A 20,881-nucleotide genomic window follows, 5' to 3' on the forward strand; every position below is an offset into this window, starting at 1 on the left:
GAATGCATCATGGGAATTGCTCAATAGTTAAAAATGAGGGTGTGCTTGTTAAACCCAAAAGATTAAATACATGGTCAACCTGCGAACTAATACCAATTTTTTAGATGATGATACAATAACCCAATTATCAATTCATAAGTTTTATATAAATGAGGAGACATATATTTTCAGAGAACATCATTTAATAATTTTCCATTGTTTTTGCTTTTTTTTTAGTGTAGTTTTAAAAAATAATTACACGAACATAGAAAATGATTAAAAACAAAGTACTAGATATGCAAATTATTTTAAAAATAGGTTAAATACAATTCAGGTTCTTAAAGAGACTTTTATTTTATAAAACATTCTAAAATAATTTTTAAAAACTGTTTTTCACAACTGTTATAAATAATAATTACCAATTACCAAATAGGGCCCTAAAAATGGAGATGTGTCAAAATTGCTAACAAGCTAGAAAGAGAGATGTGTTAATATTGATTAACCATTATAGGCAAACATTGAAGTCATTCTATCATATCCCCAAACATTGAAGTCGTTCTATCATATCCAAAATTGGCACCATAATTTTCCATTTTCAACTTATTTTCCTTTTACTGGTGTAACTATGTGGAAATTTCTTGTTTTATTAATTCAGTATGCTTGAGATATTTCAATGGTTCATCCTTCTAATTAAGGGTTGGAAACCGATAGAAATATGATACAACTTTTTCATATCATAGATTTAGATAGAGGATTCAAATATTGTTAAGAATATTTTAAAAAGTCTTCTTTTGTCACTTCAAATGATTGGGTTCATTAATCTTAACCATTCATTCAATGCTTGAGTTTGCATCCACTGCTCACATCCATATCCACCATTGTACATATTGATATATTTATTTATTTTTGTTTTTATTTCTAAGATTAACAACATTGGAACTTAAAATGATTAGGGAGTAGAGTGTGAGTGCAAGAACAACTTTTGAACTTAAACATTAAGATTGAAATGGTCTAAATCAGATCAAGTGATTTACTTCTGTGTTGGGAAAATCCCAGAAGCCCACATCAAAAGGAAAATCACCCTCACCTCCCTGGATTTGTTCTACCATACCATCCATGGGTCCCTTTGTCTGTGTTGCAGTTTCTTCTGTCCAGAGGCTTGCGATAAGCACCTCTCCAGAAGCCGAAAAGTCAGTTTCTTGATCCATTTGAGCATGCTCAGCTAACAGGCTTTCCCACCATATGATGTCATCGTTCGGTTGTGGTGACGTGGATGATGGCTTACTGGAAGTACTTACTTGTGTGTCAAAAGTATCCACAGCTGTAGTTTTTAGTTCAAACCTTGGCAAGGCTTTGGAGAACTTGTGAGGGTGAGGCTTTATAGCTTTGGTTTTAGAATGTGTTTGGGGTTTATCTCTCCCTTCTTCCTGGAACTGAACCTTCTTTTTGAAGTGGTGACTATGCCAATAGTTCTTGACATCATTAGCAGTCCTCCCTGGAAGCCTACCAGCAATCAAGGACCATCTATACACGCACAACATCAGACAAAGTATCAACTGATCAGCTCTTTTGAAAGTTCTGAACAGCTTCAGAACTAATATAATATCATTATCAAGCTAGTACTTGAGTTATTATAGACTTGCCTGTTCCCCAACAAATTGTGAAGCCTAATCATGAGATCAACCTCGTCTAATGCAAACTCTCCTCTCTTGATACCCGGCTTCAAATAATTGAGCCATCTCAACCTGCAGCTTTTTCGGCATCTATTCAACCCTGCAAACTCAAGAAAACGAAACTCTCTAAGCAAAACAGAAGTAAAAAAACACAAATTAATACTGATCCCTTTCTCTTTCATGTTACCTGCTCGGAGGGGAACCAGATGCCACTTTCCTTCTCCATATTTCTCAATGCATTTCCTCAGGAGAACATCCTCTTCTTGGATCCATGCACCCTTTCTAACTCCTAAGCTCTCCATGGAGTCAACTCAACACAAGAGACCAGCTCCTTCTCTAATTATTGATTGATATATAACAACCACAAAACCGTACTTCCTATCTTTGTTTACTATGTTCCTTGGGATATTTTTCCTTTTCCTATAACCGGATGCTTTTTCTTTTTTGTAAAAAGAAAAAATCAATAAAATAACCTCGGACACCAGACCCCTAATTGGTTTATTCGACACGTTTCTTATGGTGCATTACCTGGCTTCCAAATGCGCTGGAGTTCATGGACAAAGGGTGTATGTCATAAGAGATATTTACCCATTATGTATCAACTTACTATAAATGTACAGTGCAAAATTTAGGAATTAATTGCTGACTAGTATCCTTTATGAACAATCTCTATTTTGTGGTCCTGGTGTGATCCTGAAGACAACCACGTGCAACCACTTTTTAACGTCCAGAGGAATTCATATGGACATTGGTAGGATGAATGGGACATTACGTAGAAGATTTGGATTCCGATACCACTGTTTCCTTGACAAAAAGCAGCCAAGTGATGGGAACCTTTGAGGGCCGCTCCTCTTTCAACTTGAACATTTTCTTTTGTCGACTAACCCATGTTCACTGAAAAGGGAAGCTCCATGGGTCCTCTACAAGCTTTGACCCAAAATAATTAGTGGGAATTGTCGGTGAAGAAAGGTACAATCATTAGGATATGCCTCTGGCTCGCGGAGGACTTTGTTTCTGACCAGTAACGTCGATAAAAATATATTTTAGAACTTTTTCTATTGTCAATTCAATGACCGGGTTCATTCTCAACCATCCATCTGTTGATAGGGACGTGTGTCATTTCCTACTATGTACTCTTCTCACTGACAATTATTTTCCCTCAAATATATACATATACCCAATGTTAAAAAAATTGACTTTGTTACCCTCACTGATTTTCGAGTTTTATGGAAATATCAGTAGAAATTTGCATATAAATTAAAATTGTTTTAAAATTTGAAAAATGATGGAAATTGATAAAAGTATAAAAATTTCACCAGAACCTTTGAAATTTTTGATAAAATAAGTAATGTGTAGATATTAAATTATTATATTTTAAAAAAATTAATAAAATAACAAATATGAGTTTTCAAGTGAATATTTTGATTAATAGTGTTAAGAAAAAAATTTGTTATTATTAATAAAAATAGAAGAAAGTTATGATTTTGCACACCAGTAATTCCTTAATTCTGCAGGCCGTTCCATCATTTTCTCCAAAGACCTTTTGACATTAAAGAAGGAAAAAAAAAAAAGAAAAAAAAAAAGAGCTTAATATAGAGGCAGCAATAAGATATCTTCTTGAAGAAGACGTTTTTAGACTTATGTGGGAACATTATAGGCTTTAATAAAACTTTTATAATATCATTTTTATCTTTCTTTTTTTCTTAATTAAAAAAGTTGTTATTCCAAATATATCATTTTCTAAATCTAAGCTATTCAATCGGTGTGTATTATTGGTTTAATGTGAATTTCAAAACCAAAGTTCCTTCATTTTTTATTGCTTTAATGTGGAATGTAAAAAAATTAATTAGCTAAAAGAGATTCAATACTCCTCGTATTTGTGTGAATTTATCGCTTCCTTCTTTTTACTTGAAAAGTAACATATTTTTTTTATATAAATGTTACTTATCATCTCAAGTATTTATACATAATTTTAAGAAAAATGATTGTTTTTATAAAAAAAAAAGTGATGATATTTATACCAAAACGAAGCCAAAAAAGAATGGAGGGTTAGACCTGTTTGGTAATTATTTTTTAAAATAGTTCTGAAAAATAGTTTTTGAAAATTATTTTATAATGTTTTGTAAAATAAAAGTCGGTTTGAAAACCTAAAATATTTTTAACATATTCTAATATTTTTAAATATGTTTTAAAAATAACTTTTTATGTCCAATGTTTTATTTTTAAATTATACTATATGTTTGTATAATTATTTTCTAAAACAATTTTTAGAAAATAAGTAAAAATAATATAAAACAATAAAAATATGTTATCTAAAAAAAACTTTATTTTATATTCTTAGAAACATAAAAAAAAAAAAAAAAAAATTCTAGTTGTCAAACATATTTTCGTGTTTTTTTATTCTAAATAATAAAAAGTTGTTCTAAAAAATCATGCGAAGCAAATTCTTAAATTTCCAAAAAAACAAAAAACATATAAGGTTACCAAGAAAATTTTTTATGAGACTTCTAAGTTTTCAATGAAGAACCAGATTGAGACTTCAATTAAAAAATGGAATCTTAATTGACAATTATAGCTTTAATTTAAAAACGAAGCAACAATTGATAATTATGACTTCAATTCAAAAACCGAAGTCTTAATTAATAAATATACCTTTAATTCAAAAATAAAGTCTCAATTGTAATTGTAATGAGATGTTAACTATATGTTTTAAAAAATATATATTTTTATGAGATGCTCGTATGCGGCACTTACGAGACCAACATAAATTTTATAAAGTAGTTAGATATGGGACATTTTGGCCCAAAACTCCAGCAAGTAGCACCTCTCTTTTGTGCTGGGTACTGGACCAGACGACATTTTCATCACTGAATTTTCCAGCATTTCAGCCATAATTTCCAAGTACATGTACAAGTTTTTAGGTAAATTAATTGTCGAACATGTGAGAGTACAAATTTTGGGCCAAATTAGTTGTACAACATATCATAGCCTCATTGGAAGGGAAGAGGGTTTATATATTCAAATATTACTTATATTTATTTTCTTAATTTATTAAACTTAAAAATAAGATATTATTTAAAAATTTCTAATAAATTTTTTATTTATTATTTAATTAATTAAATTAATTTTTATTTTTTTTAAGTTATAGAATTAAAACTTTTTATTTAAATATTGTTTGATAAATTTAAAATTTATTTTAAATTCTCACTTTTATGGTTAAACATAAATATTTAAACTATTATAAATACATAAAATATAATAGATTTATTAAAAATAAATAAATTATTGATGTGAAATCATGATTATAAAATATGTTATTATGTAGCAAATAAGATAAAAAAAGATTTGAGATTAAGGAAAAAAAAACTATTTTGCCTTAATATTTGAAGTTAAAAAAAAAAATTGTAATATTGTTATTTAATCACCGATATGTGTTTGAATGTCTATCTCCTTAATTTGTTAAGCCTAAGAGAAGTTATTTGTTTTCTCAATTCAATATCTATGTGTAATCTCAAAAGAGACTACAAAAGAGTATTAAAGTACTTAATACAAATGATAAACTCAAGTCCTACGAGCTTAAGTATTCAGGTTATGCCTCATGGTTAAATTTTATCTCGGATTTTCCCATCCCCATTTTATCTTGTACATAATTCTTGCTACATAATCTGAATAGTGCAGATGTGAAGGCATGTATGTCCCAGTCATTTTTGCTATTTGTAGTCCTTTATTATATAATCAGAATAAAAATGCGTTACATTAATCAAATATTAACTACGAAGTAGGACATTACACAAAAGTAACTTGATATAAGACTGATGAAATCTCAGATTCTCATTTATCTCATGACTTCATCAATGAGGCCCATTTCAAAAGGAAAATCAAAATTCCCACCTCCATTGGTATCTACAGCTGATGCAGTTTCGTCAGCCAAGAGGCTGGCAATAAACTCCTGATCTTCAATGGTATGGTCAGCGAATAGGCTTTCCCACCATAAAATATCCTGGTTTGGTTGGACCAATGTGGGTTGCAGCTCACTAGAAGTACTGCCTTGTGTCTCATAAGCATCCACAGCTGTAGTTTTGAATGTGAACCCTAGAAAGAGTTTGCAAGGCTTAGGCTTTATCAGAGTGTTTTCAGAATTGGCTTGGGCTTTATCTTTCCCTTTTTCCTGGATGGGAACCATCTTCTTGAAGTGATGATGGTGCCAGTAATTCTTGACATCATTCGCAGTCCTCCCTGGAAGTCTGCCGGCAATCAAGGACCATCTGGAAAAACATAGCTACAATTTTTTTAAAGTGTTAAATTAAAATGATCTTATTTGAGTTTCTAATTCATGGGGGCGTTGTTTCTTTAACCATCAGCTCCAGAATTTGGTTTGGGTTAAGGATCAGACAAGGAAAAAAATTAAGGGAAGGTAGGTACAATTCTTTTTTCTTTGCAAGTGAAAAAGCTTAATTGATTAAGCTTCTTTTCTTATTTTACTTCAATTTTTTTCTTTCATTTTCCTCGTATTTTCTTAGGATTCAATCCAAACTTGTATCTCTATTACCAATCTAACAGTGGCTATACTAAATGTAATAGGAAATTAATAAATAAACTTGCCTGTTTCCCAACAGCTTATGAAGTCTAATCATGAGATCGACTTCATCTGATGCAAATTTTCCTCTCTTAATATTTGGCTTTAAATAGTTGAACCATCTCAATCTACAGCTTTTGCGGCATCTACTCAAACCTGAAAAAGCAACTCTTCCAGTTAGGAATATTTAAGCAGGAAAAAAGTTTGCAGGCTTCCTCTCATATGTGTATATTACCTGCTCGGAGTGGAACCAGATGCCACTTTTCTTCTCCATATTTCTCAACACATTTTCTTAAAAGAATATCTTCTTCCCGAGTCCATTTTCCCTTTCTAACTCCCAAACTCTCCATAGCTTTTCCTCAACTCTACATAGAACATATGCAACTTGTCCGATTAATTTAAACACTTGGTATCTACTTCATATGATTAGCGTGCTTTCATTCTAACCACAGAACTCCAAGTAGTACTGATTCTTAATTAAGTGACATGATGGTTGGTAGCCTTAGTAACAACTACTTCAATTTAAGCGTGTATTCCAACCACAGGTCCCTAAGTACGGATTCTTAAGTAACTGGAACTTCAGTTTAACCGTGTAATTATTTATAGCTAAAAAGAAAGACCAACTCCCTTTCTCTCCATGACATTCACCCAAACGCATTTGAGATTTCTGCATTTCATCTTAATATCAGAGTTGTGATTCTTGAAGCTCTCCTCCCAGGGTCTCCTAAGATTCCTCATCCTCTACTCTTGGTCGTCCTCCCACCATAATGGTATTGGTTCAAAGCCAAATGCAACTTCGATTTTGTTGCCTTTGAATCAAGCATTCACCGTCAGACTTGATAGCTCAATTATCTCCAAAATGAAACTAAATATTGTAATTGCTAATGGACTCAAGGAGATGATCGATGGCTCATGACCTTGTCCACCAAAATTTCTTGACAACTTTGAGATTGCAAATCCAAATTTTCATCTCAAGCAACTACGTAATCATCTAGTCATGTGTTGGATTTATTCATCTCTCACTGAAAATCATGTGATGTCTCAAATCATCGGTCTCACTTTTACTTCTGACATTTGAAATTCTCTTAAAGTCATTCTTCTCTTTGAGTATGATGGAGTATATATCTTCTTAAGGAGAAATTCATTGTGGATAATCTTGTTGCAATTAAAGAATTAATTTCTAAACAAGATCACGTTCCTTACTTAGAGGATTAGGACTTGACTAGGCATGAAGCCTTGAGTTTGAAGAGATTCATAACCTGTTGCTCACTTATGAGCATTGCTTGGAGCAACAGAATGCCATTGATGAGGCAAATCTTCTTCAGACAAGTGTAGCTTCTCTGCAATCACAAAGAACCAACTATGAGAAAAATCAAAGGTTTGGACAATTCAAGTTTCAAGGAGGAAACCATAACCAGGGCCAACAACATTCAATCAGTAGCAGTTTGGTCATCACAGACGTGGTTTCTATAATAATAACAATGGAAATTCAAGTTGAGGCAATCACTATATATTTGGATAATTTCTCAATAACTAATTTTTATGGAGATGGTGATGGTAAGACACAATGCCAAGCTTGCAGCAAATATGGTCATAATACTATCAATTGCTACCATCCCTCCAACCTCCTATCAACAATCAACTTGCGGTGATGATTGCTTCTCCTTCCACTGTTGGTAATGTCAACTAGCTCGTGGACATCGGAGCTGCTCACCATCTAATTTCTAATCTGAACAATGTTATAACACCTAATCCATTCTCTAGCTCTAATAAAGTTATCATTGGGAATGGTAATTTCTAGTTCATGACCTTTAATTCTCAAGAATGCTTTATATGTTCCTCCCATTGCTAAACATCTTATTAGTGTCCATATTCAGCACCTAGTATCTCAATAGTTTTACACAATTATACTCTTTGCAGTACTATATTTGCATTGTAAACATTTAAGTAAATATCGATATTTACCGTAAGTGTACAATGTAAATAACAATATCTTCTATTAGAATTCAATAAAGATACTTTTAAAATCTAATTATAAGTAAATCAATTTTTGATTTTTTTTTTCAATTTTAGTTATAATTTGACTGTTTTTACTAAATTTTCTTCAAAATAAATTTGTCTACATAAAATTAGCAAAGATGAAATTTCGAAAAATTATATTGAGTATAATCAACATGAAAACAATAAAATTCAATATTTTTTATCTTAAATTTTGAAACTTTAAAACATGACCCTTTTTTTTTTCCATACTTAGTGACAACTAGAACAACATATAGCGTGTATCTGGCTAGAAACTCTCAATCATTTGACCACGTTTTCAACACCCTGAAATGGAGGAAAATTTTAAATTGCAAACTTGTAACCAAGGAGGAAAATATCGGGATATATCGGCGATATATCGCCGATATATCGTGTATCGGGAGGAGTCGACACGATATTTCGTGAAGAAAAATCAGAGGGGAGATATTTCCATAAATATCACCAAAATATCGGCGATATATCGGTTCGGGGAGATATATCGGAGATATTTTGAAAAAATCGCCTCTGGTGACAAAATATCGGAGATATATCGCTGATTTTTTTTGTGATATTTCTCCTCCTTCATGCAACGTGATCTGACGGCCCAAATCACATCCATGTTGGTCCGACGACTTAAATGTGATTCCAATGGTAATATGGCAATCCAACGGCCAGATTGCTCCCAGATTTTGATCCAACGGCCAAAATTGATTTTCAATGGTAAATTAATGTTCCAACGGCTATTTTGGCCCAAATTTCTTCTATAAATAGCCCAAATTTCATCTATTTCATCCATTTTTTCTTTCATTCTTCATTTGCTCTCTCATTACTCCAATTTTTATTAAGGTTGCTCAATTATTTAATCATTTTAAGATATATTTAATTTAAATTGTAATTAATTTTGTTTGCAATTGTAATTAGCTCATGTATTTTCAATTAATTAGTATGTTTGCAATATGGATGATTTAATGTTATTTTTACATTCAATTGTAATTAATTTTTATATTTTTATTGAATTAACTTAGGTTAATTTGATTATTTAATTATAAATTGATATGTTTATTTTAGATTATTATTTGTGATTTATTTTCACATTTAGAATTAAATTAAACTAGTTAACTTAGCTAAATTATTTAATTAATTTAATTAATATGCTAAATTATTTAATTAATTTAATTAACATGAACTAGTATATTTTGAATATGAAATATGTTTATTTAATGAATTTAATGTGTACAAATTATTGATATTTAATGAAATAAAGTATTTTATGTGACTTTATAATGAGAACAATTACAAAATTAACATTTTTTATAGATCAACATGATATAATTATATCTAATATCGTAAATTATATCATATATATATCAAATTTTTCAATAAAACAACTTTAAAATATCCATTATACTTCTAATTATATTATTATGAGGTTTTCCTTGCATTTCTATGAGTTTTTAATAATTTTAAGTCTACTAATATTTTTTTTCCAATATCCATCGATATATCTCCGATATATCCGATATATCCGTAAAATCGAAGTACCGATATATCCGTGATTATCGATATTTTCATCTTTGCTTGTAATATAAAGTTTTATGCTATTGTTATTATTTGGATATATAAAATAATAATAGGCATAAAAAAATTCTGCTCTCCTATGATGATGTCGGTGATGGCACTCCAAAATAGGGTTCTTTTGAGCCCTGAGAAAGTCTTTGTCGTGAGAAGTGGAATGATCGGAGAGTGTGATAAGTTGACACAACATATAGGGTGCATCTAGCTAAAAACCCTCAATTCTTTGACCATGTTTTCAACACCGTTAAATGAAGGAAAATTCTAAATTGAAAACTTGTAACGTCAAGTTTTATGCTATCATTATCATTTGGAAATATATATAATAGGCAAAAAAAAAAATGGTTCTCCTATGATGGTGATGGTGATGATAATGACACTCCAAAATGGGACTTTTGAGCCTTGAGAAAGTCTTAATCACCGTACTATGGAAAATGGAATGATTGGAGAGTGTGAAAAGCTGGCACAACATATAGGGTGTATCTAGCTAGAAACTCTCAATTCTTTGACTATGTTTTCAACACCCTTAAATGAAGGAAAATTCTAAATTGAAAACTTGTAACGTAAAGTTTTATGCTATTTTTATTATTTGGAAATATATATATATATATATATCCATTAATTTGTATTTCAAATATTAGAATTATGAGTTAACCCTTTAATATCATAGTTAAATTATTGCTTTAGAATTTGAGGTAAAAAAAGATGCATGATTGGGTAGAAACTAGAAACTAAGACAATGACACACTAGTGTACGGCAAAGATGTCCTAATTATCTTCTAGTGCTTTTGAGTACTTTTTTCATTCCATGTAACATAAGTCCTTATCTTCTAGTGCTTTTTAGATCTACTTTTTTAATTAAGCGGAGTATGAGAATCAACTTCAATTTTTGGGCAGTAGGCGACTCCTCAGGGTTATCACTTGAAATGTTGATGATTAATAGATATGCACAAATGTTGGAGAGAAATTCTTGATGATTAATGATATTGATATATAAATTAATATAATTCAAGAAATTCATGAACCTATTTTCGAAATCAACCCTTCTTGGGAGTTATCAATTCAAGTTTAGACATGTTTATAAATGATGGTGTGTTCAATGTATCACGTCTGAATTAATTGATTGATTTAGACATGTTTTGTCCCCAAATTCTCTTAAAATTATCAATTTTTTAGATGAGCATTATAATTATCTTTTTTTTTTTCATTAAAAGTGAATAATAACATTGAAAAAAAGATGGATACATTTAATGAGATAAATGGATTAGCAAAGCAACTCATAAGGGTAATTTTGGTATGGGAAGTTACTATTTGTGGGACCTTAGGGGAATTTCCCCTTTTTTTCTTTTTCCTTTTGAGAACTTGGGCTTTTGGGCAGGTGCACCAAGTGTTGAATTTTTTAAAATTTGTACCTCAATACATAATTCTACCATTATTATTTTATAGAAGTCTCAAAAGGGAAGTAGAGAGTACTTTTCCATTGATCTTGTCCCCCCTCAAATCCTAAGTTTTCGTAAATTCCAATGAATTAGGTCACCGTCCCTCGTGTATTGTGTTAATGATGTCTGCCGACTAATTTGACTAAATTAAGGGCATGAGTTTTTGGTGATTGTGGTGATTCATGAAAAAACGTTGGTACCTTTTCCTTCCCTTTCTTCTCTCGCATGATCTGATTTGAAATAAGTTCCAAATTACAACACCACTTTGACTGCTTTAACACTAAAGAAACCAAACGGGAAGAAATTTAAAAAAAAAACACCAACCACAAAGAAGGGTTTTTTTTTTTTAAATAATAATAATAATAATAATAATAATAATAATAATATGATAAATTAAAAAAATTAATTTGTAAAATAAGGTACTAACAAAAAAATATTTCCAAAATTATAGTTTGAACCATGGATTGTTGCCACATCATCAAAATAGTATCTAGCAATTTTTTTTTTCTAATTAACAAAAACAAAATTGCTTCTTGAAAAGACAATTTTACAACAGAATTCCCAATACTCAACTAGCCCTCTTAATAGATGATTTCTTCAAAACAAAAACAAAAACAATTCTATCATAGTCATCTCTTCAAGCGACTATTTCTTATTTTTAACAATGTTTTTAATTATTAACATATATGTATTATAAAATTAGGGGAAGTTGTGTTTTGATGGGGTAATTTGATAAATATATGATTTTTGAAACCCAATTTTATGAAATATGAGAATCAGATTTTAATATGGAAAATAATTTTGCCTTCATGCACTCTGAGCCGGCTCCCTTTTTTATGCCAAGATTGCCCTTCGGTCTCCGTCACCGATCAAAGTATCCATCACCGATAAAAAAAAAATGGGGACAGCGGCATCGGCGGCGGAAGAAAAAAAATCCCCGTTTGATCCCCAAGAAAATCCATCCCCCATTCGATTTCCGGAAAAATTCATCCTCGTTTGATTTCCGAGAAAATCCACGCAAAACCCCTAGAACAGATCCAGAAAACAGAGTGAGCAAAAAAAAAAGCAATTTTTTTCGTTTTCCTTGGGGGTTTTGCATGGATTTTCTCGGAAATCAAACGAGGATGAATTTCCTGGAAATCGAATGGGGGTCGGACCCCTAGAACAAATCCAGAAAGCACAGGGAGCAAAAAAAAGCCATTTTTTTTGTTTTCCTTGGGGGTTTTGCACGTCTCGGAAATCGAATGGGGGATGGAGACCCTTAGAACAGGTCCAGAAAGCACAGGGAGCAAAAAAAAGCAATTTTTTGGTTTTGGTTGGGGGTTTTGCATGGATTTTCTCGGAAATCAAACGAGGATGAATTTTCCTGGAAATCGAATGGGGGATGGATTTTCTTGGGATCAAACGGGGATTTTTTTTCTTCCGCTCCGTCGCCACCGCCCCATTCTTTTTTCATCGGTGATGGAGACCGGAAGGGGAAGGGCAATCTTGGCACAAAAAAGGGGGCCGGCTCAGAGTGCATGAAGGCAAAATTATTTTCCATATTAAAATCTAATTCTCATATTTCATAAAATTGGGTTTCAAAAATCATATATTTATCAAATTACCCCATCAAAACACAAATTCCCCATAAAATTAACTATTTTTCATATTATAAAATTAACTATTTTTTCTTTAACAAATCCAATCTATAACAATAATTATTAATTATTTTGGATATATTGTTTATAAATAATAATATCATAAATTAATGATTTTTATATATTATTTTTAAAAAATAAAATTTATAAAAGTATAAATTATGTTGATTAATCTTCATTTTCCTCTCAAGTTAAAATTATTGTAGATGAATATATTCATGTCACATAAAAATAAATATTATTTTGTATTAAATTATAAATTGATTTAAAAAAATATTTTGGTTTCATCTTGAATTTTATCTTTAAAATTAATTTAATTAATTATTTTTAAAAATAAAAACTACTATATTTTATGTTCCTCTTTTATAATAAATAATAAAATTTTAAAATTTTAAAGTTTATTTAATATATTTAATGCTCATTTTTACTATGACATTACTTACTAATATCTTTTTAAAAATAACATTTTTAATTTGATAACTACTTTCATTTGATTTAGAATCACGAAGATAAATAAATTTTCAATTTTCTTATAAGGTAATAATATATTGCATATTTCGTAACTTTTCTTAAATTAAATTATATTTTAACTTTATTAGATAAATTTTCAAATAAAAAATTTATTTTTAATTAAATTATATCTTAATATCTTTCTTAAAATGATATTTTTTAGTTTGATGATAACTACTATCACTCAATTCAAGATTTGTAGGATAGATAAATTCTTGATTTTCTTATAAGGTAACAATAGATTGTAAATTCCGTAAGCATGAAAAGATTTGGAGGATAGATAAATTCTTAAGTCTTTTTATTATAATATTTATTTGAAATAATTTTAGTCTCTTAAAATTAATAAAGATTAAACCTTTTTATTAAGAAAAAAAATGGAGGAAATAAAATATTTTATTTTTTCAATTATTTTAAAATTTTTATTTATTTTCATTCCCTTCAACCTTTTCTACATTCCCTTCGGCCGGGCCATTTTGGTTTACAAACTTCAAACATGGTCACCATGACCCATCTTCACGGGCTATGTTTTTCTTTCATTTTATCTTGTAATGGATAATTTTAGTTATTTGAGAATTTTAAAATTTATTTGTATTTGTCTGACATTGTTTTAGAATAATATTGATGGTAAATTATTGTTTTTTTTTTTTAAATGAACAGGTTGAATATTAAAATCCAAAAACAATGAAAGTAAAAATGACATTATTTTTTTTATTTGAATTTATCTAATATAATTCATTTGAAATGATAATGATATTATTCATAAATTGAAAAATAAAAATAAAATAAAATTACAAACCCACATTTTTCATATGCATTCTCATTCGATGGCGAGACTCGATTTTTATTTGTGAGAAAATGATTTTTAAAAAAGTTCTTAGAGTCGCCACTTATTTTTGTTTATTTTTAAAAAGAAAACAAAATAAGAAAGAAAACTTTAAATGTGATTCCTAGAAAGAAAAAAAAATAGGTTTGTGAAAAACCAAGTCAAGACTCGAGGGTTAAGTTACTTATCAAGAAGGTACAATGACAAGTTGTAACATCCCTCTAAACCCTAAAAATAGATCTCTACTAATCAAGACAAGTATGACAATTCATCAAGAAATCAATAGATACCAAGGTGATCATATGATAAAGGCAAATCATGCATAAGACATAAATGAATAAATAAGATAGAGGTGGGAGCGTACCTTAGCGACGAGTTGAGCGCTTGATAGAAACCAAGGTTAGTGTGCAATGACTAGTACAAGATATATCATGTAGCAAGGCAAAATCATTATGTATCATTCAAGCATAGTAATTGAAAATGAGTGTCACAGATGTTGGGCCTCACCACTGTCGAAATTATTTGTATGAATTAATTTTACAAATTCCATTTTCATAGTGATCATGGAAGAGGATTATAGGAATTTGGATGAAATCCATTGTTTTTGGAATTGTAGAATCTATTCATATTATTAAAATTAGGAAAGTCGGATATTTAAAAAATGCGTGTCGGAAGGAAAATGGAAACAAAGATTATTAAAAATAGATTTTATTGACCTTGAGATTCTAAGGAAGAAAAGTTAAGAAATTAAAACTATTTGAAAATCAAAATTTGAGAGCATGCACGAAGAATAAGGAAACATGTGCACTTTAAAATAATGCATTAAAGGGTGGCCATGCACACGTGGGGCTCGAAAAGTGGAGAGGTGTTGGTGAGTACTAGATATGGTCTACAAATCCTATGAACTTTAGAACTTTGCTCAACTTTTGATAGTTCATTCAAGTATCTGACCATTGCATCTAATAAGATTTTCAAGCACAGAAATCTAACATCTCCATCTTTATTCCCCTTTGTACAAAATAGTTAAACTTGGGAGAATTTCACCAATGAAAGCATTAGTGTTCTCAAATATTATTGTAGACCCTCCATTTTATCCTAGTAGCACATGTTTTTCTACATGTTTTCCTCTACTCCTTGTTACCTTATATTCGTCACATTGGTGGTCCATTGCTATAACTTACCTTTTTTAGCCACCTTGGAGACTCTAGTTGAGGGATTTATTTGGCCTCTCATTGTGACCCTTAGCAATCCCGAGTTAGACATAGGATTTTCCTTTTTCCTTTTTTCTTTTTAGGATAGGTCCTTTAAGTGCACCTTTAGGACAACATACTTAGGCATTTTATTTATCGCCGACACTTAATTTTCTGATTACTCTAGGTCACTTAGGCACTTTTCTAATCACCATAGGTCACTTAAGCTCATTTAGGCACATCTAGGCCTATCTAGGCACACCTTGACCCATTTAGGTTACCTTGACCCATTTAGGCACACATTGGCCCATTTAAGCACACATTGGCTTATTTAGGCACACATCGGCCCATTTAGGCACACTTGACCCATTTAGGTCACTTAAGCCCATTTAAACACACTTGAACGCATTTAGGCATACTAAGCCTATTCAGACACACCTAAGCCCATTTATACATACCCTAACCCATTTAGGATGCCTTAGGCTATTTAGGCACACTTGACCCATTTAGGTCACTTAGGTCTATCTAGGCACGCCTTAGCCCATTTAGGCACACTTGACTCATCTAGGCATAACCTAACTCATTTAGGTCACTTAGGCTTATTTAAGCACACTTGACCCATCTAGGCATGTCTTGACCCATTTAGGTCAGTTAGGCTCATTTAGACACATTTTGACCCATTTAGGTTACTTAGGCCCATCTAGGTATACTTGACCCACTTAGGTCACCTTTTAGATATTTCTTGCATGACTTGCATAAGCATGACTTACATGGCTTGCATGACACTTTTATTTAATTATTATTATCAATCACTTATTTATTTTTATTTATTATTTTATTTTATTTTATTTATTAATTATTATTTTATCATTTTCTAAAAATTTTATTAAGATATTTAAGGCCTTGATGTTTATTTGATTTTCTCTTATGAAATACATGTTATATATCTTGTTGTTTGAACTAATTTTGGTATCTTGTAATAATGCTTTAAGTTGAGGTCTAGGTACGCACCTTACTCTTCCTTTATGATTGTGACTTGAAATGATTGTTTAGCATGCTTAATATGTTATTTGAATTTAGGTAAACACCTTAACCTTTCTTGGTATTGAAAGTCAATGAATTAATTGACACACTTTGCTCAACCCAGCAACCTTTTAAGGGTTTAGAGGGATACTACCTTTTTAAGGTACCTTCCCAATAAGTAACCCAATCCCCAAACCTACACTCATGTTTTTCAAAAACACGATTTTTCGAAAGTTTAAGGAATTTTTTTTCCTAGAGTTTTAGTTTCTTATTTTATTTTACCTAAAATAAAATAAAAAATAAAAAAAAGTGACAACTCTAGGTTTTTCTAAAATACATTTTTTTCATTTAAAAAATGAGTCATGCCATCAAGTGGGGATGCACATGAAAAATATGGGTCCAAAAATTAGCATCTCTGCTAAGGATTTTGAGGATCAAGCTTGAACACTAGTTGAGGAAAATGTAACGTTTAATTAGTCAATTAGAGGGTATCTTCTCTTTTAGGCAAGGTGATTTGGATTGTTTGTTTGATTGATTTGATATCTTGGCATGTTTTTAATCCTACTTATGTTGCATGATCACATGATTGCTTGTTCACATGTAACATCAGTCACTCTCACTTATGTTTAGGTAGAATAATGATTATATGTTATTTATTTGCTTTGCATGACTGCTTGTTGCATGACAATGCTTCCTCCTACATGATGTATGATTGTTTTTCTATGTTTACTTTCTAACTTTAGATCATAGGTTTTTCGGATACAACCACACCTTTCACCATGCACATTAGATCGTCTTTGAGTAATTGAGATTTTTGAGATTTGCTAACTAATAGGATAACCTTTACCATTAGGTAACCCCCTAGGATGTGAAGTAGTGCATGTGCGGAAATGATAACCATCTTGTATGGAAATGTTCTATCTCTTCAGAGAAGTGTAAGAGGTTACATACCACCGATAGGTACGATCGTTTTTACTATGATTCCCTTTTAGCCTATTTTTTTTATTATTTTTCTACTTTTAGAGTCACCTTGACCTTATAAGTTAAGCTTGGACCTTATTAGGATTTCATTCCTACACATGGGTGCATCTATGAAACTCTAGAGCCACTTTGTTCACAATTTGGGTCCAGTATTTCCTTCACTTAGTCTCCTTTCAGAGTGCTCAAAGATCGATTCGAGTTTGAGTATCAATTGGACCACCCTTTGCCACAGTGTTAATCTCTTCTTGTCTCTTATTGAGTCTAGTGTGCTTTCTCTCTAGGGCTTTAGTTAGCCTTCCTTTCTTTAGTTGGCATGATTTAGTTGATTGTCATTGTGCTTGACGTTTTGGGGATATCCTGATGATAGTTTACACTGAGACATGCTCATTCTTTAGAAGAGATCATACACCCCCTTCATATTAGAGTGCGAGTTATGGTTGGGTGATTTCATTTGATGTGTTTACGCTGGGCCATACCCCTCGAACTCAATAATGAATTTTTTATTCATAGTCATTCTTTGGAGGAGATTAGATTTTCCTTTCACATTAGAGTATGAGACCTAGCCATGAGATTTCATTTGATATGCTTATACAAGGGCATACCCCTCTTGGCTGATGATGGATTTTGAGGCACAGTCATTCTCTTAGAGTTGATCCAATTTTTTTTCATACTAGAGTGAGTTATGGTCAGGTGATTTCATTTGATGTGCCTACACTAAGGCATACCCTTCTTAGTCAACAATGAATTTTTAGGACATAACATTTCTTTCACTGTTGATAAGATTTTCCTTTCGCATTGGAATATGAGACAAGGATGAGAGATTTCATTTGATGTGCTTCACACTGAGGCATACCCCTCTTTTGTCGATGATTAGATTTTTGGGGCATGGTCATTCCTTGGAGGTGATATGGTTTTCTTTTCATATTGGAGCATGAGATGTGGCTAGTTGATTTCCTTTTATGTGATTATATACAAGAGTGTAGCCCTTTCATTGTATTGATGAATTTTTAAGGTGATTGGATTAGGGTATAGATACTTGTGAGGGCTTACAATGGATTTTAGTCATTTTGAAGATTGCACTACACCGGGGCGTAGTCCTCTCATTGGTGATTGGTCTTGGAGATACTAGCTTACATTGGGAGATGACCATGTCAGAGAACATTTTATGTTGTGACATACCACTTTCTTTGATTTCCCATACCAAGGCTTGCTTATTCCTTGAAGAAGATTATATATTCCATGTTATAGTATAAGGAGATTTTGGGGAGTGGAGATTCATTTTTTATCACATGATGTACATTGGGTAGTATACCTCTCATTGATGACTTGATTTGGGGAGAGCAACTTACACTAGGGCATAACCCACTCATCAATAATGAATTTTGAGATGATAATTTATACTAGGCATATACTTTCCAAAGGTTACCTTACATTAGATGTGGTCATTCTGCATTTTCATTTTTGTTGGGTCATGTTTGATTCTAGTGATGTTTATTCTATATAGAGCTTACCCATTTTAAGAGGATGTATTCATACTAGGACACAACCACCTTGCCGATTTTGATACATAGGCCTGACCTTTTGCTTATGATTATCCTTTTTGAGGGATTATAGAGATGATGACAACTTAGGTTTAGACTCCACAACCGGTAATGGTTTGATTTAGATACCCACTTACCTATATTTCAGACCTAGACATCCCCACCTTTGGAACCATAACACCTGCACCCATCATGTCAAAGCTTGACTGATATTGAGCACACCTATTTCATCATTTTACTTGACCTTATCTCACTCTTTTGATTAGAGGAGGATGTGGACTAGTCTTGAGTTTTCTGGTCGAGACTTCCATACCTTTGTACATTAGGCTTAGCATCTTCCATGATAACAAAGCTTGTTAGATTGTTGATGTATTTGTGGTGATGTTTTCACGTTGATAGTTGACATGTTGTGCTTGACTTGCTTACATTTTAGACTTGGATTTTTGGTCAACTTGTGTTTGATCCATTATTTTTCTTATCACCCATGAATTGTATACCTATGTCATGCATTTTATTTGATTCTCACATGAAAATTCTAATACTTTCTTAGTAATGATATTTGGGAAAAAAAATTTGACCCTAAGTCATCCACTATTTTCTCAGCTATATCATTGAAAATATGGTTAAACACACCTACGTGGATACATAACTTAAGAGAAATATGAAATAGTTTTAGATATTTAAATATTTAAAATATTTAGGATTAGTGTGGAGAGCAATTAGGTAATTTTGGAATGAAGAAATTTTGAATATCTTGAAGACTTTAATTTTGTTAATTGCCCTATTTACACTTTCAAAATTATTGGAAGGTTGGTAAATTAATCTTTGAAATATTGTTTTCTTGATTAATATTATATATATATAGCATGTGAGTGTTTACATTATTTCTGAAATAATAGGAGAAATAATAAACACTTTGTATCTAATTTGCAAATTAGAAAATAATAATAATAATAATATTTTATGAGGTATTTAAAAATTATTTAATATATATAAGAAATAATGTACAATATATTTATTATTTTGTAAGTAAGAAACAAAAAATATATTTGCTAAGGTATTTAAAAAGTATTTATTATATATTCTATAAGTTTGAAAAAAATATATATTTAATGACGTCTAATTTGCAAGTTAGAACAAACAAAGAATACTAATATTTTATGAGGTGTTTAAAAATTGTTTAATATATACGAGAAATAATATAAGTTGAAATAAATAATAATATTTATTATATATTATGTAAGTTTGAAAAAAAGAATAATATTTGATTTGGTATTTAAAATTTATTTACTTCAAAAATGTATTTAGTAATAATAATTTTTAACCATTTATTTTTCATATTCAATTTGATGGAGAAAAATGATTAGGAAATGATTCAATTTGATCTCACTAATAAATAGGTGAGAGAAGAGTGAAAGAGCAAAAAAAAAGAGAATGAGAACGATGGGGTGGCTGGTTAGCTTTTTCATTTAATAATCAAGGGTATTTTAGGGATTTTTTTAAATACAATATCCTTTCTCTCAATTTATGCTCTTTTATTGGGTTTTGAGTTTAATTATGAGTGATAGGAGGACCTTACCTCAATTACCAAGTCTAGCTGGGCTCAAAACACAATTTTCCCTATTATGAATATCATATGTCATCCAAAATTGATAAAGAATTGGATGGGGACCTAATGTTGATGCATAAAAGTAGACACAATCATTGTAAGTCAATTGAAACTCTTAGTGTTAATGGTGAAAATGGACCAAGATTTCATAATTAGTCACTTGAAGGGTATAATGGTCATGATTGGAACATGAATGAGACTGCTATTAATGAGAAGGATTATAGGATGAATACTAACCTTACTAATGATGAGTAAGTGACCTAAATTGGCTCCTTTAGAACTAGTTCAACGCAGAGTGCACAAATT

General features: G+C 30.9%; 1 protein-coding gene across 1 annotated transcript; it reads right to left on the reverse strand.

Moving 5' to 3' along the window:
- Positions 1-969: 969 nt before the first annotated feature.
- LOC117910348 (transcription factor MYB113-like) lies at positions 970-6,578 on the reverse strand. The gene is made up of 4 exons (XM_034824425.1): positions 6,464-6,578; positions 6,255-6,384; positions 5,560-5,917; positions 970-1,406 (listed from the first exon to the last, which is right to left on the reverse strand). Exons 1-4 carry the CDS (start codon positions 6,576-6,578, stop codon positions 996-998), a joined length of 1,014 nt encoding a protein of 337 aa, XP_034680316.1. The 3' UTR covers positions 970-995.
- Positions 6,579-20,881: the final 14,303 nt, after the last annotated feature.

This window comes from Vitis riparia, unplaced genomic scaffold, assembly GCF_004353265.1.
Source record: "Vitis riparia cultivar Riparia Gloire de Montpellier isolate 1030 unplaced genomic scaffold, EGFV_Vit.rip_1.0 scaffold720_pilon_pilon, whole genome shotgun sequence".
Taxonomy (NCBI): Eukaryota; Viridiplantae; Streptophyta; class Magnoliopsida; order Vitales; family Vitaceae; genus Vitis; species Vitis riparia.

Bases quoted from the DNA above. Each gene is read 5' to 3' on its own strand.
- LOC117910348 (XM_034824425.1), bottom strand. From the start codon at position 6,578: ATGGAGAGTTTGGGAGTTAGAAAGGGAAAATGGACTCGGGAAGAAGAT. The intron at 5,918-6,254 runs GCAAGTTTATTT...ATGTTTTTCCAG, and splicing joins CATAAGCTGTTGGGAAACAG to ATGGTCCTTGATTGCCGGCA. The intron at 1,407-5,559 runs GTAGATACCAAT...GTTCAGTTCCAG, and splicing joins CTGACGAAACTGCATCAGCT to GAAGAAGGGAGAGATAAACC.